At 44.0% G+C, this 21,835-nt stretch overlaps 1 protein-coding gene across 1 annotated transcript in view; it reads right to left on the bottom strand.

Moving 5' to 3' along the window:
• ttn.2 (titin, tandem duplicate 2) overlaps window positions 1-21,835 on the bottom strand; it is a 281,273-nt gene that overhangs the window by 111,303 nt on the left and 148,135 nt on the right. The window contains exons 147-176 of the mRNA XM_061840871.1: window positions 19,994-20,180; window positions 17,499-17,614; window positions 17,119-17,418; window positions 13,896-14,195; window positions 13,689-13,794; window positions 12,426-12,622; window positions 12,036-12,341; window positions 11,803-11,956; window positions 11,614-11,738; window positions 11,419-11,537; window positions 11,081-11,261; window positions 10,698-11,000; window positions 10,148-10,615; window positions 9,719-10,021; window positions 9,481-9,637; window positions 9,265-9,407; window positions 9,072-9,190; window positions 8,806-8,983; window positions 8,429-8,713; window positions 8,053-8,346; window positions 7,669-7,968; window positions 5,477-5,785; window positions 5,186-5,403; window positions 4,027-4,341; window positions 3,836-3,950; window positions 1,779-2,081; window positions 1,511-1,692; window positions 1,303-1,432; window positions 1,068-1,219; window positions 820-967 (exon numbers count right to left, since the gene is read on the bottom strand). Coding sequence (XP_061696855.1) covers window positions 820-967; window positions 1,068-1,219; window positions 1,303-1,432; window positions 1,511-1,692; window positions 1,779-2,081; window positions 3,836-3,950; window positions 4,027-4,341; window positions 5,186-5,403; window positions 5,477-5,785; window positions 7,669-7,968; window positions 8,053-8,346; window positions 8,429-8,713; window positions 8,806-8,983; window positions 9,072-9,190; window positions 9,265-9,407; window positions 9,481-9,637; window positions 9,719-10,021; window positions 10,148-10,615; window positions 10,698-11,000; window positions 11,081-11,261; window positions 11,419-11,537; window positions 11,614-11,738; window positions 11,803-11,956; window positions 12,036-12,341; window positions 12,426-12,622; window positions 13,689-13,794; window positions 13,896-14,195; window positions 17,119-17,418; window positions 17,499-17,614; window positions 19,994-20,180 — 6,513 coding nt within the window. The remainder of the gene's footprint in view (window positions 1-819; window positions 968-1,067; window positions 1,220-1,302; window positions 1,433-1,510; window positions 1,693-1,778; window positions 2,082-3,835; window positions 3,951-4,026; window positions 4,342-5,185; window positions 5,404-5,476; window positions 5,786-7,668; window positions 7,969-8,052; window positions 8,347-8,428; window positions 8,714-8,805; window positions 8,984-9,071; window positions 9,191-9,264; window positions 9,408-9,480; window positions 9,638-9,718; window positions 10,022-10,147; window positions 10,616-10,697; window positions 11,001-11,080; window positions 11,262-11,418; window positions 11,538-11,613; window positions 11,739-11,802; window positions 11,957-12,035; window positions 12,342-12,425; window positions 12,623-13,688; window positions 13,795-13,895; window positions 14,196-17,118; window positions 17,419-17,498; window positions 17,615-19,993; window positions 20,181-21,835) is intronic.

The raw sequence follows: 21,835 nt of genomic DNA, 5'->3' as shown, positions 1-21,835 counted from the left end.
CCTGCCAGCCAATCACAGGGCACATAGAGACAAACAGTCGCACTCACAATCACAATCACACCTAGGGGCAATTTAGAGTGTCCAATTAATGTTGCATGTTTTGTGGATTTGGGTGGAAACTGGAGTGCCCGGAGGAAACCCATGCAGGCACGGGGAGAACATGTAAACTCCACACAGGCGGGTCTGGGATTGAACCCAGGACCTCAGAACTGTGAGGCCAAAGCTTTCCAGCTGATCCATCGTGCCACCCACTAGTGACTATTGGAGACTTAATCTTGCTAATGACTCTCTGTCCTTTAGACGTTGGGGTATATGTCCTAAATGTAGAAATGCACCCCAAAGCCCTCTTCACACACATACATTTTCACAGCTTGGCATTTGAGAATTCACCTATTCACTCACCAACTTACTTAAAATCGCATTGTAAACTAAATTTTCTGAGTACATTGGTTACTTTGTGCTTGGCTCTAATTTTGGCTCTATTTTGTTATACAGTGTTACAGTACCGCTGCAATTTGTGTGTGATTGGGAATGAGCCGTGCACCGAATATTGAAAAGCTGCAACAATAATCAATGAATTAAAAAAGGGCTATAATTGCCTTTGGTAAATGCAAATGGGAAAATCCATGCATATCAGATAAATATGTGGCAGTAATACTAATATTTGAATTTATTTTTGTGAAAGTTCCTTAGTGACTCCAACTACCTGAGACAAGTTGCTTATGTGTTTTAACAGAATAATTAACACCAATAAATAACTAACAAAGACAATTGTTCTGGTAAGTGTGGTTAGGAGACAAAACAAGTGGGTTGACTTACAAATGGGGTCTCTGGCCTGGGGGGGATCACTGGTGACAGTAAACGGACCGAATCCCAGCCGGTTCTCGGCTCGCACTCTGAAGAGGTACTCCTGTCCCTCTAGGAGGCCTGGGACCACAAAGGCTTGACTGGCGCAGGCCGCGTTCACCTGAGCAGCAATCATTGGTGTTGTCACTTTTGCTTCTTCACAAACTATAAACTTTTCTATCTATCTATCTATCTATCTATCTATCTATCTATCTCTGTACCTTCGTCCATGCCTTGTCAGTAACACATTTCTTTTCAATGAAGTAGCTTTTGATTCTCTCTCCGCCGTCATTGTCGGGCAGCTTCCAGATCAGCCTCATGGTAGATCGGGTGATATCAGTCACCTTCAAATCTTTTGGTGGTCCAGGAACATCTGAAACGATGAAGGAAATGGTTTGTGACATACAAAAAAACAAGCTCATTACATCCTGCCCATTTAGAAGAAAAAAACTGTACCGAGGACATTGACTCTGACGTTAACATGTTTCTGTCCAGACTTGTTCTTGGCTGTGATAGTGTATCGTCCAGAGTGGGTCCTCAAACTAACAGGGATGGTCACAACGGACGTGGTATCTGTGGACTCAACCTGAGAAAACACAAGAGCTTGTTGAGATCAGGAATCATACATTGCATGGTATTTTTTTCATATGCCAAAAGAAGTCACCTCAGAGTCAACAGGAAGTGTGTGCAGCTTGTTCTTCTTGTGAGACTTGGCTTTTCCATCAAAGTCCCACGTCACCTTTGGCACAGGACGGCCCTTGATGGTGGCAGGGATCCTGAGTGGATCTCCGGCACGAATGTAGAGCAGGTCATCCACCACGATGTCAATAGTAATGGATGGCGGGACTGAAATGCGACCAGAAACATCAGTGACAAGAGCTCACAACAGTGAATTTTGATGAGCTATTGCCAGGACAAAAAAAAAGCCTTACGCTGGACTTCTTCAATCAAGACTTCACTTGTCCGGGGGCTGGGGTCTGATTCGCCAATGTCGTTGACCGCAATGATTCTGAAGCGGTAACGCTTGAGCTCACGGAGGCTTGGCACGGTGAACTCGGTGGTGGGGTGAAGTTCTTCGTTCACCCTAACCCAATTGGATTTGCCCTCATCCTGGATCTGGATGATGTAGCCCTTGATGGGGCTTCCTCCATCCTTCTCCGGTGGCTTCCAGGTCAGCGTGACACTGTGCTTGGTCTTGTCAGCCACCACAGGAGCAGCGGGCATACCGGGAGAAGCTGGTGGGTTGAACAATTTTGTTTTTTTTTCAAAATGAATCATCAAGCCCAGAGCACAGAAACACATAAGAGGAATCTTGTGTATTCTGCAAATTTTGAACTGGGAACTCGACTCTTCTTATGTTTTGAATATCACTTTTAACATAAAAAGTACATAACTTTGAAGACAACAATGTCCAAACTCTAGTCAGAGAGGACTGCTGGTTCTTTGAAGACAACAATGTCCAAACTCTGGTCAGAGAGGACTGCTGGTTTAAAAGCCAATAACTAAGCCCCTCTCTATAACTTATTGCCTCACTTATCGTCTGCTTACAACGTCCTCGCAAGTGAAAGATCAATTATCGGTCTGGAAGATTATCGAGAATGATATTTGGCATTTTGGTCGACATTGGCATTGGTCTTTCTTAATCTTTTGCCTTTCTTAATCTTTTGCCTCTAAAGCAGTCACGGCGAGCCTCTCTGTCTGTGACGTCTCTCTCCGAGGAGAGAGGAAAAGGTGTTACTAAGTGGAGACGATCCAGCGAGCAAATACACTATCTTTCAAAGGTAAATTAAGACACCAGACTCTAGATAAATTGTAATAAATCCCAGTCTTCTGTGATCCACAACTACTTGTGTTATTACTATGAGCTCATTGACTTATCTTGTGTATTAAATGCACTGTATAAATAAAACTGTCGGTGTCTTGCCTCAAGCTAACCCCTAAACCTACTTGAAACATGGTTGCTAATATTGATAGTCAGTGATAAAAATGAGAATTATTTATTTGTGTGTGTGGCTATTTACTATAGAAAAATGTAAGGAGGTTTTTACTTAGTTTTTTATGTTACTAAGTTTTCATTAAACTTTGTAAGACATGCTGCTCAGTCCTGGAGATCCCTGCTTTTTTGGGGCGGAACATTTCAAATGAGATTCCTGTTTTATAAGATAAAAAAAATTACATATTGCAAATCTGAAAAGCTGTTCAATAAATGTACTTAAAGGTATTTAAATGAAATCCATCCATCCATTATTTGAGCTCCTTATCCACACAAGGGTCACAGGTGTCCTCGGATCTATCCTAGCTATCTTTAGGGTGGAGGCAGCGTACACCCTCAACTGGTTGTCAGACAATCACAGGGCACATACTGTAGAAATAAACAACCATTCGCACTCACAATTACAGCTAAGAACAATTGAGAGTCTCCAATGAATGCACGTTTCCAGGATGTGGGAGGAAACAGGAGTGCCCAGAGAAAACCCAAGCAGGGACGGAGAGTCCATACAAAGGTTAGTCCTCAGAACTGTAAGGCAGATGTTCTAAACAGTTGTTCACTGTGCTGCCTTAAACATTTTTTTTATTTAAAAAAATGTTGATGCCAATTTCCTATACACAGCAAAATAATAGTTGGTACCAATTATCTATTATAGGCTTCCTTGACTATTAATAATCGTTATTGACCCTGAAAAAAAACATGATCTACCACCACTTCTGACTTCTCCCCCCATAGGTAAAATAAGCGCTAACAAGTCATTTTGCCACCAGTCGCTTTGAGAAAGGGTCATTCACCAGCGAAGTCTGGCAATAACTCAAGAAAACACAATTAGGGGACACCCCTGCCAGAGTCATAAATAGGGGAACTCCTCACCTACAATTTTTAACTGCAGAAGCTGGACTAGAGTTAAAAGAAGAGTCTAGTTGCCTCAACACAACATTTGCAGATTGACTAACGTGGATGACTGAGAATTTTTTAATCTACAATCAGTTCACTCACTCAGAGGGTCGACGGCAAAAGCTGGGTCAGATGGTGCACTAAATGGGCCGGTACCGGCTGAATTGACTGCAGCAACCCTGAACTCATACTCACTTCCTTCAAACAAGCGAGTCACCTGCGAAACGTAGAAAGATGTTTTCCACTTTCATTTAAGATGTTGCGACAGAACTCGGCATAATGAAAAACCCTACCTGGTACTCCCAGCCTTTCATTCCCCGTTTAGTGACTGGCATCTTGTTGACTCTGGCCCAGTAGGCACTCCCTCTTTCTTTCTTCTCTAGCCAGTAACCAATTATCATGGAGCCACCGTTGTCCCTTGGTGGCTCCCAAGTCAGGGTCATGGAGGTCTTGGAATATTCAGTGATGGTCGGTTTCTCTGGTGGGCCGGGTAGCCCAAAGGGGTCTGTAATATGAACTTCCTCTGTTGTGCAAGGGTCAGACTTGCCGTAGCGGTTCTCGGCCCTCACGCGGAACAGGTACGATTTGTTGGTATCCAGGTTCCACACCTACAGCAGAGGAAAGAGGACTTGTCTTCATAACTATGATTGTGATCAAAAGTACAAATACTTTGTTCCTCTATTTAAATGAGGTTTTCAGGCATGTGTATTTTACTTGAGTATTTATCTGTTGACTTTTTATTTTGCACCCTACATTCAAAAACTGGTGTATTTTCTACTCATTTTGTCAAAAAAAGGTCATTGCTTTACTCAATTTCAGTGGATGATGACACGACGTAAAAAAGACATAAGTAGAGAGAGCGAAGTCTACCATAGTTGAAATTTTGATTAATTGAGAGCTTGGGTTTTTTTAAGGCAGAAAAACAGGGATATCAACAACATGGACCGTACAGGATAGTTTTGTAGTTGTTATTACCTTGTTGTTAGCATATTTGGTTCGTCCACAACATTGGCAAAACTACAAGTACCCCTTTTAATAGCAAAAAAGTCAAGCCAACAACTGTAGCAACTGTAGCTAGAATTTTCCTTGTTCTCAGTAAGAGCACTCGGTAAGTACTCAATTTTATCTATTTTGTGTGTGCTCATGTTAAATACACACACACACACACACACACACACACACACACAGATATATATAAACAAGAAATATTTCATCCTTGTTATTTTTAATATATAATATTTAATTATATAATAATGAATTCATTAATATATTTAATATTTTATCCTTATTATTTTTTTATTTAAAAACATTTTAGACTATAACTTCTTACTTTTACTCGAGTCCCAGAGTTGAAGCAGCACTTCTACTTTTACCAAAGTCAAAGTATTTGCACTTTTCTTAGTACTTTCGACACCTCTGTCTATGAGCAAGGAAAGGGCAAAGAGGACGTACCCGATACTTCTTGTCAATTATGGTGTTGGTGAGCTCCACCCACTGAGGTTCATCTTCCTGTCCCTTTTCTTCTTGTTCCTCAGTGATCACTTCCTTCTTTTCAACAATATAGTTAGTTAGCTCACTGCCACCATCATCCAGGGGCGCATCCCACTGTAGCTGGCAGGACTCCGCCTTGATGTTGGAAACTGACAAGTTCCTTGGAGCAAGCGGTCGGTCTGGATGGAGAAAGATGGCTTAGTCTTCCACTTGTGGGGCTTCTGTATTGAGGTTTTGTTGTGTTTTGCTCACCTAACACCATGACAGAGATGGTGTGCTTGGCAGAACCCATGTTGTTGGAGGCAGATATGGTGTAGCTGCCACGGTCCTTTCGGTTGGCATTGGGGATGGACAGAGTGGACTTGCAGTTCATCCTGCCGGTAACCGCCGTCTCAATAAGCAGACTTTCTGTGGGCTTCTCCAACACCAAGTCATCTTTGGACCACTCCACTTTGGGGATGGGGAGGCCCAGGATGTCAGCGGGCATCTCGATGGGTTCACCCTTTTTCACTGTGATACTGTCGGCCTTGAATACTTTCAACATGTGGATCTCAGGAGCCACTGGCGGGGACAAGAACAATTTGGAGGCCTCAAGTAGGACACTTAACTAAGATGTCAGACATATAGTGAGTGGGTGGCAGAAGATGGATCTTTCTCTGATGACAACATTAATATACAAACCCTAAAACATCATTTGACCAAAGAAGAGCACGTGAGAAACCAGGGGAAATGGCCTAAATAATGATTTTAGAGTTCCTCTCAACCGCCATAGTTTGATGTGTGAGTGAGTCAGTAGAAAGATGTCATGCAAGGTAAATTGCTTGTATGGGAAACAGAATACTGGCTGTCATTTACATTTCAACAGGGAAGTTGATTCAAAAAGTGATGCAATGGAAATTCAGAAATTGTTAACTGGATTACTGACAGAGTGGCTAATTAAGTGACTTTGCAGTTGTTTGGCTTGAAGGCACAGACATACAATTTTGAATCTGAAATGGATCGCGCGTTTTTGGGCTGACGATAGCTTGCAGGCTACATGTTACTGTATGTTTTGCCAAATTACTCACAGACGACCCAAACAAACACTTTACATGTACCTGTGTGGAAATGCCATCCAAAAATGATGATGATGGAGGTTTGTCCATTTTATAAAAGCTCTCAATTTTCTCTGTACATTTACAACATCCACTCAATTTATATACTCCTCACCCATTATATTACTTTTTTAAGAAACGGGGAAGAAACAAATCTTTTTGTCCTATATCTGGAGGCATGACCCCAAGTCTTGTTCATCGTTTCAGTTAAAGTCAGTTGAAGTAAATCACTTTTCTGGGACCCAGAAGTATCCCCCACCTATTGGTTATAAACAAGAAATGGTCTATACAAGGGTTGTAAAACTCATTTAAATTCAAAGGCCACATTCACCACAATTAGATATAAAGTGGGCCAGATCACAATATTTGTGGCCTTAAACTCTGTTAAGAACATCCCATCCATCCATTTTCTTAGCTGCTTATCCTCATGAGGATTGCTGGGAGTCCTGGAGCCTATCCCAGCTGTCAATGGGCAGGAGGCGGGGTACACCCTGAACTGGTTGCCAGCCAATCGCAGGGCATATAGAGACAAACAGCCGCACTTACAATCACACCGAGGGGCAATTTTAGACTGTTCAATTAATGTTGCATGTTTCTGGGATGTGGGAGGAAACCGGAGTGCCCAGAGAAAACCCACCCAGGCAGAGGGGGAACATGCAAACTCCACACAGGGTGGGCCGGGATTGGACCCAGGACCTCAGAAATGTGAAGCCAACACTTTCCAGTTGATCCACCATGCTGCCCTCCGTCAACAACTATGCAATATTTCCCCATTGTTTTGGCCACGTAATTACAAGTACTTAAAATTTTCACATTAATTCATTATTATCTCATTGCAAATTTTGCTGCAAATCATGTGAGCAGTCTGAAATTCTTATCCAAAAATGATTTCAACAGTATTTCAAATCAGTTATGCAACATTTGAACATGTATACATTAAAAGCTGTAAAAGTAAAAACCCAAAATCGTTGTCCAACAAACCAAACTTTCTTAAAGTTAAGTATGGTTATCCAACAAACAAAAGGTTTTTAAAGTTAAGCTTTTGACTAAAATTTTGAAATATAAAAGACATTTACATTTTGTAAAATTGTAGTGTGAATGTGACATATCATTTTTTATTCGTGTGCTCGTGAAACTTGGCATTGTTTGGACTTCAAAGTGCACCAATGTCATTTAAGTGTTGTCAGTGCACACTCAGTGGACAAGATTTCCGACATCCCCACGGGTCATTTCGGACCCCCTTGCGGGCTGGTTCTGGCCTATGGGCCGTATGTTTGATGCACAAATAGATTTCAACCCATAAAGTAAGTAAGTATAACAATGAGGTAAAACAATCTAAAATTTGTATACCTTCATCATCCTGGATGACCACGGTCAGCGGGAAGGATGGGTCACTTTCTCCAATCAGGTTTGCACATTTGATCCTAAACTCATACATCCAAGCCTCGTCCAGGCCCTCTACCGTCATGGTCATGTTGGGGCAGATCTCCGTGTTGCAAGGCTCAAAGGCCTGCTTGTCTTGACGCTTCTTCTCAACAAAGTAGCCGATAACAGGACTGCCTCCGTCGTTGCGAGGTGGCTTCCAGGCTAGTGTGATGGAATTCTTGGTGCGCTCCGTGTAGTGGAACTTCTCGGGGGGTGATGGTGGTCCTGCATAAACCAAAGAGTTACAGATTTAGAATCCAGAATCATCAATATAACATACATCCAGGATGGAGGCCTTTAAGGACCTACCTTGTGGATCCACAGCCTTGATGGGTCCTAGTTCGACAGGTGGGCCCATGCCGTACTTGTTCTTGGCAGTGACACGGAACATGTATTCTTGTCCTTCCATGATCCCAACGCACTCGCATTTGGAGGAGGCTGTTTCAACGGGCTGCCTCCACGTGTGCATTTTAGCATCTTTGCGCTCCACGAGGAAGCCAGTCACATCACTTCCGCCGTCATCTAGGGGGTCATCCCAGTTCAGGAAGATCATCTTTCTAGTGACCACTACTGGTTTTAGGTCAGTGACTGGTCCAGGAACATCTGGAAACAAAAAGAGTTGGTGTCATATGTAGTTTTTGTAACAATAAACTAAACCATAAACCATTTCTATAATTCCACATACCCATGACCTCGACCCGGGTGAAGGCAGACCTCGTGCCGCTGGGATTGCATGCAGAGACCATGTATTTACCACAGTCCTTCCTCTGCGCGCTTTTAATGAACACAGTGCTGTTGTTGCCATCAGTGAGGAGCTCCACACGGTCTTTGTCAGGCTTGGTATCCTCCACGGTCCAAGTAATTGTTGGATAGGGTTTACCAGTAACCAATGCCGGAACACGGAGTGTCTCACCAGCTCTGATGACCACTCCATTCTTGACTAATACGTCCAGCTCAACCACAGGCATTTCTGCAGAAGGGGGCCAGCAACCAACAGTAAGTAAATTTTGGTTTATATTTGATATTGGTTAGACATTTTTAACTTGTCAGCCTGTGCTTGACCTGCAGGATTCCTGACAAACACCGACTCGGTGAAACCTGGAGTTCCCTCTCCTGCAGCGTTGCAGGCAATAACTCTGACCAAGTACTTTGCTCCCTCACGGACTCCATAAACAGTAAATGCCCGAGTCTTCCATGGACGTTCTGTAGACCTGGACCAGTCTTTGGTACCAGCAATAGTCTGCAGGACATCAAAGAAGATCATTATTTATCAGAAGATTAGAGATGAACATTTCTACATTTTCAAATTAAGTTGACTCATTATGTACCTTATCCACGTGGTATCCCAGGATCTCGCCGCCTCCATTGTCAGCAGGTGCATCCCACTCAACATCTATAGAGTGATCCGTTGTTGCCACCACTCGGGGTACTGGTGGGCCGGGAGGTACTGCACAAACAAATAGGAAAGATTGAAACCCCTACTCAGATTTGAGTCCCGGCAGAGCTGAAAAATCTACGTACGAATTGGAGCTTGTGCTGTCTTTGGATCCGAAGGAACGCTGAACTTTCCGGGCCCAGCCTGATTTTCGGCTGCCACTCTGAAGATGTAAGTTAAACCCTCAACAAGTCCGTCCACATTCAGCTCAGTGGAGGAGACCATTTTTCTGGTGAACAAAATAAAGATGAAGTCATAGAAAACACAACAATGTACACAATATTCTTTTTACAATCCTCCACCTGTTGACCCTAGCCCAGCAGGAGCTGCTGATCTCACGACGCTCCACCCAGTATCCTAGGATAGGACTGCCATTGTCGTTTGGTTCATTCCAGATGACTAGCATGCTGTGGGCAGTGACATCATCGATCTCTGGCTTCTCTGGAGCCTCGGGAGGTTCTGAGAAGGTTCAGGTTCATTACATGATTCATCTTAAAGGAGCTCACACGAACCAGGAAAGGTCTTAAACATATAACATACCAAAGGGGTTTTTAGCAACAAGAGGTTTGGAGATGCAGGGTGGACCAGCACCATACTTGTTCTCAGCGACAACTCTGAAGATGTACTCTTTCTTCTCAATGAGTTTGGGCACCAGATAGCGACATCCTCTAAGTGTGGAGGTCACAGAGCTGTATCCGAGCTCTATCTTGGAGTTATCCTTCTTCTCCAGCGTGTAGTTGAGGATCTCACTGCCACCGTCATCTTTAGGGGGATCCCATTTGCAGATCACAGAGTTTTTTCTCACCTCTTCAAAGCAAAAGTTGATTGGAGGTCCAGGAGTGTCTAACAATATGGAAATATGTTAAGGCACTGAAGCTTTAAAGTCTTCACAGTCCAGATGAGACCAGATGAGGAAACACTAGATCACTATTAGCTCTACAGACATAACAGAAAGGCCCAAGTTCTCACCAAGGACATTGACCTCGCAGGTGGCTGAAGCGATGCCATGGTCGTTCTCCACCTTCACCATGTAGACGCCATGGTCAACACGGAGTGAGTCTTTAATAACTGCAGTGGATTCGCCCCTGCGGTTGTTGTTAATGGTCAGTCGCTCGCCAATAGTTGGGTAGTCTGTCTCCTCCTCCTCGGCCACCTCTTGCTTCTTTTCCTCTGCATCCTTCGGTGTTCCCTCTTCCAGCTCTTTTTTCTCTCCCTCACTCTCCTCCTTTTTTGTGTCTTCCTTCTTCTCTAACTTCTTTTTTAGTGGTCTCTCTGGCCTCCTACGGACCACCTCGGCCCGGATAACCTGGTTGTTCCAGTACCAAGTGATTTCAGGGTACGGAGAGCCAGAGATATTGGCGTCCAGGCGGATCTCATTGCCACGCTTCACGTTCAGGCCTGACTGAAGACTCCCGCTCAAGAAGACCTTAGGAGCATCTGATGAGAAATGCAGACAAAAAATAAGGGTGACTCGATGGCAGCAACAGGACCGTCCAAGTGAAAAACCTGAGATCCTCACCAAATGCCTCCAAGGCTTTGACAAACAGAGTGCTGCGTGATGGATCGCTGACACCGGCTGAATTTTCTGCTCGGACTCTGAAGGCGTAGCTGTTTGCCTCTATCAGTCCTCTGACAGTGTAGGAAAGCACTGGAACCAGGAAGTCATTGCACCTCTCCCACTTGTCTTCACCCTTGAGCTGCCGCTCCAGGATATAGCCCATGATCTTGGCACCTCCATCATACATGGGAGGCTTCCAGGTGAGTGTGATGGTGCCTGAAGTAGGATTGTGGGTCTCAACATCCACTGGTGGGTCAGGAGGATCTGATATGAGGTAAGGTACAATTAAGTTTCAACAAGACACACCAGGATCGTATTTTTAGGGACAAGATGTTGGTTCTTACGTTTCTGATCCTCAGCAATGATGGGGTTGCGTAACTCGACAAACTCCCCTCCTCCAATCTTGTTTACAGCCTGGACTCTAAAGTAGTATTCTCCATTGGGGATCAGGTCTTTGACGTTCCAGCTCACTTTATTTTCTCCAGACATTATGTTTACATATGTCCTCCTACCGGCCTCACGGCGCTGTGACAGTAACAGTTGGAAAACCAAATCAAACATCATCAGTTTCTGGAACATCTCTTATTTGTGAATCTAGAAATCCATGTGTCATGCACAGCTAAACACACATACTCCAAAAGATAAAGACCAAAAGAGCTCAATAAAGAGCTGGGGAACCGACCTGCAGGACATAGTGAAGGATCGGGGTTCCCCCATCATAGTCCGGAGGATCCCAGGAGACCTTGCAGGAATTCTTAGTGATTTCAGAGGCCACAATTTCCTTGCATGGGCCTGGAATACCTAGAGATGCAGTTTGAAGACTGGTAAGAAATGTGGGAACAAGATAGCAAGTTGTATGGATCGAATGATTGGTTACCGATGACTTTGACATTGATGGTGGCGCTGGAGGCTCCAAGTTTATTCTCCAGAGTCACTTTGTACTGGCCTGCATCAGAGTGAAGACTACTCTCCACCTCAAGATGACAGGAAGTATACTCTTTCCTGTTCAGCAGAAACAATCTCTTTAGCCACTACTCACATGAACAAAACTGAAATGAGCACCAACCTTAAGTGGAGATGTTCGTCAGCCTTTAGCTCTTTGCCGTTTTTGTGCCAAGTGATATTGGGTGAAGGCACAGCTCTGAAGGGTACTGGGATGTGCAGCTTCTCTTTCTCCACAACGACCAGGTCCAGAGTCTGGAATTCCAGCGTTGGGTTGCCTGGGAATACAGACAGGAGCAAGCGTGAAAAAACAAGAAGCATACACTACAAACTAAGCGCCCCAGCTCCCATCCTTACAGTCGGAGTCTTTGGCAACAACGTTCTCAGAGATATCGGAGGGATCACTAATTCCCACAGAGTTGATGGCTCTCACTCTCAAGATGTACTCCTTCTCAGGAATAATGCCTTCCTCCACAGTGAACTTCAGGTCCTTGACAGGGCGAGAGTTGACCCTCATCCATTTCTCTGTCCCAGCCTCGCACATCTCAATGTGATAGCCAGTGATGGGGGAGCCACCATCCTTTAGTGGGGGCTTCCAGCCAATGGATAGGAAGTCCCGGCTGGCAGCAGTCACGTGAAGCTCGATGGGAGGAGACGGGACACCTATAGAGAGAATACGTTGGTTTACCTCAAATCTACAGAAAGACATCTCTTTTTGAGTAGTTTATTGGGGAGGTCTCAGCTTGCCTGTTGGGTCTTCAATCATCAGAATCTCTGTGGGTTCACTTGGATGACCGACTCCTGCTTCGTTTTCGGCACGGACCTGGAACTGAACCTCTGTTCCCTCAATCACGTCTGTCACTCTGTACTTGCAGTCTGGCCCAGAAGTCTTTCCACACTTAACCCAACGAGTTCCGAGCTTCTCCTTCTTCTCGATAGAATATCTGCCAGGTTTATGTAATGACAGTAAGTCATCATAGGAAAGCAAGGTTTGTTTGTAGAGTATCATTCATACACATTCCAAATACATAGTACTTTAAAGAGCCAAAGACAAGTAAATTAATCAGATTATATGTAATTATATTATATTGTAATTATATGCAAAATGAGAAAAAAAATCCAACACAAAAGCAGTATAACTGTCTTGATAAAATCGTCAGGCGGAATGGTGGCTGACTGGTTTGAGTGTCTGCCTCACACTTCTGAGGACCAGGGTTAAAATCTCAGCCCTGCTTGTGTGGAGTTTGCATGTTCTCCCTGTGCCTGCGTATGTTGTCTCCAGGCACTCAGGTTTCCTCCCACATCCTAAAAACATCCATTAATTGGAGATTCTAAATTTCCCGTAGGTGTGATTGTGTGTGTTTGAATGGTTGTTTGTACATATATGCCCTGTGATTGGCAGCCATCCGGTTCAGGATGTACCCCACCTTCTCTCCAAAGATAGCTGGAATTGGCTCCAGCAGTCCCGCAACACTTGTGAGGATAAGTGGCTCAGAAAATGTATATGTGGATAAAAATACAAAATTAAAAGCATAGCTCATCAAAAAAAAAATAGCTTATCAAGTTAAAATCACAAACTAAAAGCAAAAGATATGATTTTTGAGTCAGAAAATCCAGCACTGAACAATAAAGTTTTCAATCCAGATTTAAATGTACAGTTTGAGCACATCTCAGGTATTCCGGAGATTTGCTCAATTGGGGAAGTGCACAGAAGCACAATGCTGCTCAACTTGGTTCAATTTTTTTGTGTTTTGTGAAAGAATGAATAAGCCTGGTATGTGTGTGTGTGTGTGTGTGTGTGTGTGGTGTGTGTGTGTGTGTGTGTGTGTGTGTGTGTGTGCGTATGTGTGGGAGGACTGTCTGGAAGTCTCCTTGGGAACTAAAAGATCTTGTATATATTCAGGTCCATGAACGAGTTTTGTAGACTGTAAGATATTCAAATCTATTATTTGAAAACTAAACGAAGTTGTGTCTAAACAAGCCAACAAACTTCATCACTGTATGTCCTACCGAAGGATGGGTCTGCCACCATCATTTTTAGGTGCCTCCCATTGCAAGTCCACATATCTTTTGGTCACAGCATCAACGGCGAGGGCATAAGGTGGCCCGGGAGTGGCTGGAAAAAGCAGACAAATCCTTTCATGGACAGTCAACAAGCACAAAGAGTATTCAATTGTATGATGTGAAAACATTTGGCCGAACTTCCTGGTAACTCACTGAAAGTGTCCTTGGCTAGCACTGAGTCTTCCAGCTCGCAAAATGGCCCGAGGCCAACAGCATTCTCAGCCGCCACGCGGAACACGTAGAGTGAACCTTCGTTGAGCGGCATCACCGTATACTTGAGCTCCTTGACAGTGGTGTCCACGGCCTGCCAGCCTTTACGCCGGACATCCCGTTTCTCCACCACGTAGTTGGTGATGGGTGAGCCTCCGTCACGCTCAGGAACAGTCCACTTCAACTCGGCATTGTTCCTACTAATGCCGGTGACCTCCAGCCAGCGAGGAGCTGAAGGGGGGTCTGCGAAGAAAGTTGTGTGATGAGGATGCTTAGTGACTTCTGGCATTTGTGACTTAAAAACACTGCAGCAGTTGGGTACTCAAGTAAAGTCATCAAAATTTAGTTGATTTTACCCCAAAATTTACAACTTTGGATGTGCTTGACCAAAACTTTTGAAATTCCTGACTCATGACAAAAAACAATCGTCCAATGCTAACGGACTTCTTGCCCAATCAAAATACATTTGTCAGTGGGGGGGAGGAGGCTGTTTGTAAAGCCCACCTAACGTGTTTGGGTGCCTCCCTGAGTTAGATGAGAGGGGCCACTACGCCCTACGTAGTCCGTCACTAGTTTTGTTAGATTTTTATCTCCTGTGGTATGCACCAACCACCTCATGAACATGAACCAAGTATTATGGAATGAGCGCTGATGATTATTAAATTGTGATTCAAAGACCATTTTTTGATGGAATAAGGAAAAAAATGTCAACATGTGAGGGTTGGAACTCTTTGACAAGATTCACAATAACTAACTACAACATCGAACATAATCTGTCACTCCATAACTCACAGTTAAACTAAACTGCCCACTACAGAGGGAAAGAGATTGGAAGGATGTGTAGCATGTAAGGTTGATTAAGGATAGAGATGGAATTGACGGGTGCCAGTAGTGTGCTAAATAGATGGCAAGAATGCTTTGAGAAGTTGAGGAATGAAGAAAATGAGAGAAAAGGAAGAGTTGAAGAGGCAAGTGTGAAGGACCAGGAAGTGGCAATGATTAGTAAGGGGGAAGTCAGAAAGGCACTAAAAAGGAAGAAAAATGGAAAGGCAGTTGGTCCTGATGACATACGAGTGGAGGTATGGAAGCAATTTGGACAGATGGCTGTGGAGTTTTTGACCAACTTATTCAACAGAATATTCACGAGCGAAAAGATGCCTGAAGAATGGAGGAAAATTGTTCTAGGTCCCATTTTTAATAACAAAGTAGATGTTCAGACCTGTGGGAATTATAGAGGAATAAAGTTGATGAGCCAAACAATGAAGTTATGGGAAAGAGTAGTGGAGGCTAGACTCAGGACAGAAGTAAGTATCTGCAAGCAACAGTATGGTTTCATGCCAAGAAAGAGTACCACAGATGCATTATTTGCCTTGACGATGCTAGTGGAAAAGTACAGAGAAGGCCAGAAGGAGCTACATTGTGTCTTTGTGGACCTAGAGAAAGCCCATGACAGAGTACCAAGAGAGGAACTGTGGTACTGGATGCGTAAGTCTGGTATGGCAGAGAAGTATGTTAAAATAGTACAGGACATGTATGATGGCAGCAGAACAATGGTGAGGTGTGCCTTAGGTGTGACAGAAGAATTTAAGGTGGAGGTGCAAAGGCAGTTGGTCCTGATGACATACCTGTGGAGGGATGGAAGGAGTTTGGAGAGGTAGCTGTGGTGTTTTTGACCAATTTATTCAACAGAATACTAGCAGGCAAGAAGATGCCTGAAGAATGGAGGAAAAGTGTGCTAGTTCCCATTTTAAGAACAAAGGCGAGGTTCAGAGCTGTCGGTCTAAATAAAGCTTATGACAGAGTACCAAGAGAGGAATTGTGGTACTGCATGCGTAAGTTAGGTGTGGCAGAGAAATATCTTAGAATAGTACAAGAAATGTATGATGGCAGCAGTACAATGGTAAGGTGTGCCATGGAAGTGACAGAAGAATTTACGGTGGAGGTGGGATTGCATCAGGGATCAGCTCTGAGCCCCTTCCTGTTTGCTGTGGTAATGGATAGGCTGACAGATGAGGTTAGACTGGAATCCCCTTGGACCATGATGTTCTCAGATGATATCATGATATGCAGTGAAAGGAGGGAGCTAATGGAGGTTCTTGCGAGGAGTGAGCAGGTTGGATAGGATTAGAAATGAGCCTATTAGAGGGACAGCCAAAGTTGGATGTTTTGGAGACAAGGTTAGAGAGAGCAGACTTCAATGGTTTGGACATGTCAAGAGACAAGAGAGTGAGTACATTGGTAGAACGGTGCTAAGGATGGAGCTGGCAAGCAAAAGAGCGAGAGGAAGACAAAAGAAAAGGTTTATGGATGTTATGAGGGAAGACATGAGGGCAGTGGGTGTTAGAGAGGAAGATGCAGGAGATACGCATAGATGGAAAAAGTTGACACACTGTGGCGATCCCTTGCGGGACAAGCCGAAAGGGAAAGAAGTAAAACGTAACCTACAGTACATATGCATTACCAACCCTAAAGTTCAATGTCAGTAATGAATGTCGGTCAAGAGTTTAAGTGAGAAGACAAATTGAAGACAACATGGAAACCATTTTGAAAAAAAAAAAAGAACTTCAGCTAAATGATTCAAGTACAGCTAGTCTTGTTGCAACATGTTCATACTGAGCACAATTTGTCAAGCCACCTAATGAAACAAGTAGCTGAGCTTCCATGTTTTTGATGGAATCATGTAAAAGAGAAAGGAAGATGCAACATTTAGAACTTTTCGATAGGAGACACAACAACTAACTACAACATGCCACTCTGAAACCCACACAATTAAAGTACATACATTTTACAGTTTAGCTAACTGAAATCTGGTCAACCAAAGCCTATATAAACGCAGAAACCATCTCTAAACTTCAAGTCAGTCATGAATTTAATTGAGAGAACAAAGTAACAATACAAAGACCAGGTTGAAGATTGTGAAGGTAATAGTACAGCTAAGTAATGCAAGTACAGCCAGTGTTATTGGTGAGTCTAATACTGTATGACTGAACAAGACTATATGACTTGACTTATTACTTGGTTTGGATTTAGTGGGGACTCCACTTAACCGGCTTGATTTCTGCCAGACTAACTTGGGATTTGCTTGAAACTTCATGTTCAAGACTTAGACTTACTTATGACTTGGACATACAGTATGTGACCTACTCAGTTAATCCGTATTTCTTACTGAGTCTCTCCTTGCAGAGGACTGGGTCGCTGGGCTCACTGGGTTCACTCTCCCCAGCCACGTTGACAGCTCGCACCCTGAACGAGTACTCCTGCTTCTCCATCAGACCCCTCAGGAAGTACTCGGTCATATTGACGCCCTCTGCTACACGGATCCAATCTGTGGTGCCACTCTTGAGCATCTCGATGACGTAGCTATCAATCTTTGCTCCTCCATCATGCTCTGGTTTGGTCCACATCAGGAAGCAGGATGTCTTGGCTGCGTCCTTCACCGTTGGTTTACCAGGAGGCCATGGAGGATCTGGAAGACCAATCAGGAGTTTAGCAATTTGAAGAAAACAGTTCAAGCTACAAGGATTTGATAAGTCCAAAGTGTTATACCAATCGGATCTTTCACAAGGATTGGTTCAGTTTCCTTGCTTGGTTTTCCAGTCCCAGCCAGATTTTCAGCCAGAACTCTGAACTTGTACTTCTTCCTGGTGGGAAGACCTTTGAGCCTGAAGAGAAATAAGCATGTTATGTGGTTTTAGACCAAGGATGAACTGGGAAAATACTGAGCACTGCCATAACAGCAGACATGACCAACATTGAAATACAGAATCGTAGTAGATGTAGTAATTGTTTAGAATGCAGCCCTATGGGGCACAAGCCAGTGCAATCTGTTGGCCAGTCCCAAGCCCAGATAAATGCAGAGGGTTGCATCAAGAAGTGCATCCATCTAAAAGCTTTGCCAAACAAATATGAACGTTCATCTAAAAAATCCAATACCGGATCAGTTGTGGCCCAAGTTAACAACATCCGCCCCCAAGCACCATTAACCTGCAGTGCGTCGGTTGAAATTCAGCTCCAGTAGGGCGAAGACAAAGAAGAGGGGGAAAGCAGATTCTTTGGCAGAAGAAAACAAATGCACAGAGCCTAAATCTGAGTGTAGGGACTTTGAATAAAGACATTATGACAGGAAAAACCCAGGAGTTGGTTGAGATGATGATAATGATATAGGCTGAAATATTGTGAATCCAAGAGAGCAGGTGGAAAGGTAGTAAGGCTAAAAGTTTAGGGGCAGGGTTTAAATTATTTTACCATGGAGTAGATGGGGAGAGAAATTGAGCAGGGGTTATTTTAAAAGAAGAGCTGGCTAAGAATGTATTGGAGGTGAAAATAGGGGCAGATCAAGTGATGAGGCTGAAACTTGAAAATGAGGGTGCTATGTATAATGCGATTTGCGGATAACGTAGGATGTGACATAGAGTTGAAAGAGAAATTCTGGAAAGAACTAGATGAAGTAGTTCTGAGTATCCCAGACACGCAGAGAGATGTGATTGGTGAAGATTGTAATAGATGTGTTGATGAAGGAAACAGGGGTGATGAAGAAGTGATGGGTAAGTACGGCATCCAGGAAAGGAACTTTGAAGGGCAGATGGTGGTGGACTTTGCAAAAAGGATGGAGATGGCTGTAGTGAACACTTATTTCCAGAAGAGGGAGGAACATATAGTGACCTACAAGCGCGGAGGTAGAACCACGCAGGTAGATTATATTTTGTGCAGACTATGTAATCTGAAGGAGGTTACTGACTGTAAAGTAGTGGTAGGGGAGAGTGTAGCTCGACAGCATAGGATGGTAGTATGTAGGATGATTCTGGTGGTGGGTAGGAAGATTAAGAAGACAAAGGTAGAGCAGAGGACCATGTGTTGGAAGCTGAGAATGGAAAAATGTTGTGTGGCCTTTCGCAAAGGGGTGAGGCTCTCGATGGACAGGAGGAGCTCCCAGAAGAGTGGATTACTACAGCCAAGGCTGTCAACAATCCAGAGCAATGGTGAGTGTGGTAAGGAAGTGAAGAAATTGGTCCAAGCTGGTTGGAACAGCTGGCGGAAGGTGTCTGGTGTTTTATGTGACAGAAGAGTCTCTGCTAGGATGAAGGGCAAAGTTTACAAAACAGTGGTGAGGCCGGCCATGATGTACGGATTAGAGACGGTGACACTGAAGAAACAAAAGGAAGCAGAGCTGGACGTGGCAGAAATGAAGATGTTGAGGTTTCGCTAAGAGTGAGCAGGTCGGAGAGGATTCCAAATGAGCTCATAAGAGGTGGAGCCTAAGTTAGATGTTTTGGAGACAAGGTTCGAGAGAGCAGACTTCGATGTTTTGGATATGTCCAGAGGCGAGAGAGTGAATATATTGGTAGAACGGTGCTGAGGTTGGAGCTGCCAGGCAAAAGAGCGAGAGGAAAACCAAAGAGAAGTTTAATAGATGTTGTGAGGGAAGACATGACGGCAGTTGGTGTTGAAAAGGAAGATGCAGGAGATAGGCTTAGATGGAAAAAGATGACACGCTGTGGCAACCCCTAATGGGGCAAGCTGAAAGGAAAAGAAGAACTACCGTTTATCAAAAACGAGCCATTACCTCTGTGCTTGAACATGGGGAGAAATGCTAAATGATTCCATTATAATGTTTAGCACCTAAAACTTAAGTGTGAATAAAATTAGATCAAGGGTCAGTGTATTGAACCCAAAAGTTAAACACAACTAAAACTGTATTGAAAACGTGGCATACTGGATTTAAAAACAAAAAGAAATGCAATGTATCGTTATGCACAGTTTGAGCATTAACGCAGCACTTTAATACAGCAAAAATGTATTGTACATACAGAAAATGTTAAACACAAATTGGACATAAATGCTTGAAAAATAAAAAAAATTTGAAGATGAAATGCAAATGCATTGTACTGTACTGAAATATATTTGTCTGACTGTAAATGTAGTGATTCATTCGCATTCCACTAGAGGAAGCTGAGTGAAGTTAAGTACCACACTTTGAGAACCCCTGTTTTGGACTAAACCATGGCTTCAGGTTTCACAAATACAAAATTGTCCAAACAAACCTGAAGTTTGTGTCTTTGATGGGCAGCTTGTTGCATCGGATCCACCTGTCGTGGTCAGGCTCGTATCGCTCCACCCAGTACCCGGTGATTGGGCTTCCTCCATCCTCATCCGGCTCGTACCAGCTCAGAATCAGCGAGTCCTTAGTGATGTCCGACGGCTCCAGCTTGTAGGGAGGCCCTGGGGTATCTGAAAAAAAAAATCCCACTTGATCAATAAGGTGTTTAAACATTAAAGCTGCACTTAAAATCAGAACAAATTTACTGAAATTATTCATTTAAAATGTAAAGTAAAAATTGCTCCAAAGGAATGTTTTAAAACAAACTATTCTTAAAGATTGAAAGGAAGAGGATTTTTAGTATGTTATTAATGAAAAAATAGCAGCCAATATGAGCCCATGCGTTTTTTTCACCACAAAACATTTTGATTTTGACGTATACAGCTTTTTGTAACTCCCGCCGTGAAAATCCTCTCGAGGGATTTGTTTTCGAGAAGAAGCAGGAAGTGACGTACAAGGCGGGACCACCCTCAAGTGGACTTGTTTGTTTCTATTAGTTTTACCTCCGGGAAGGTCGCTCATTGTTCCTTCGTGTTAGCCAGAATGCCGGCTCGTTGCATTGCTGGACATTGCTTGAACACACGGGAGAATGGATTTACCCTTCATAAGTTTGCAAGAGACTCGGCTCGTTTTGAAAAATGGATTGCACGGGTGCAGAGGACGAGAGCTTCGTGGGTTCCAAATGACAGGTAGGTGTGTATACAGCTACGAAAAAAAATAATAGTTTGGAGTGGACCACGTAATCGGTCTCTCATAACGTAACAAAAGATCCGCGTACGAAATATGTCAATGTGTCATCGGACGGCGTCGGGCTGCTGCGTCGCTTCGCCAGCAAAGGCTGCGCTTCGGCCTTGCGGATGGCGGTGGCTCTGAAAAACCCAGCCGACAATGCCTCACTCAGCCGCGTGCGCACAGTAAAGCGCCCTGGCTCGACAGTGTTGTTCATCGCGTACTGCGGCGTCTATGAACAATCCCCTAAAGGAGCACGGCTCGGCTCCATTATAAGCCACCACGGCGCCGAAAATGAACCACACCGGCTTCGGCCCCGCGGCTTCGACGAAGGCTGCGCATCGGGCTTGCGGACGGCGGCGGCTCTGAAGAACGCAGTCGACAATGCCTCCCTCAGCCGTGTGCGGCGACAACGCAGTAAAGTGCCCCTGCTCGACGGTGTTGTTCATCGCGTATTGCAGCGGCTATGAACAACCCCCTAAAGCAGCACGGCTCGGCTCTGCCTCACTCAGCCGCGTGCGACGACAACGCAGTAAAGCTCCCTGGCTTGACGGTGTTGTTCATTGCGTACTGCAGCGGCTATGAACAACCCCCTAAAGCAACACGGCTCGGCTCCGTGATAAGCCACTTCGGCGCTGAAAATGAGCCACACTGGCTGGCTGCGATGAACTGCGATGGCTCATCTCCGCCACGGAAGTGGATCAGACGGGTAGGCGGTTTGGCCATGATCGCATATCATCTGAACATGGCTCAAAAGAATAGTGTAATATTGCCCCGGTAACTTCACTCAGTTGTGTGGTCTTCTTTTCGAAAAGAGCTTCCATGTCAGAACGGACATGTTCGTCTCCCATAGTAGGGTGCACCGCGTGTTTTCATTGGCGAATGTCCGGGTGACGTCACGGACATCGGATGCAGCCAATATGGTGACCACTTGGTCTCCGCTCATATTTATTTTTTCGTATAGACATTGAAGTGAATAATGTTATATGTATTTTTCATTACAATATCTATTTTAGAATGTTTATAGGGATGACACTTGACCTTTAAAACATAAATA

Source organism: Syngnathoides biaculeatus, chromosome 14 (genome assembly GCF_019802595.1).
Source record: "Syngnathoides biaculeatus isolate LvHL_M chromosome 14, ASM1980259v1, whole genome shotgun sequence".
Taxonomy (NCBI): Eukaryota; Metazoa; Chordata; class Actinopteri; order Syngnathiformes; family Syngnathidae; genus Syngnathoides; species Syngnathoides biaculeatus.
This window is presented reverse-complemented; position numbering and strand designations above follow the sequence as displayed.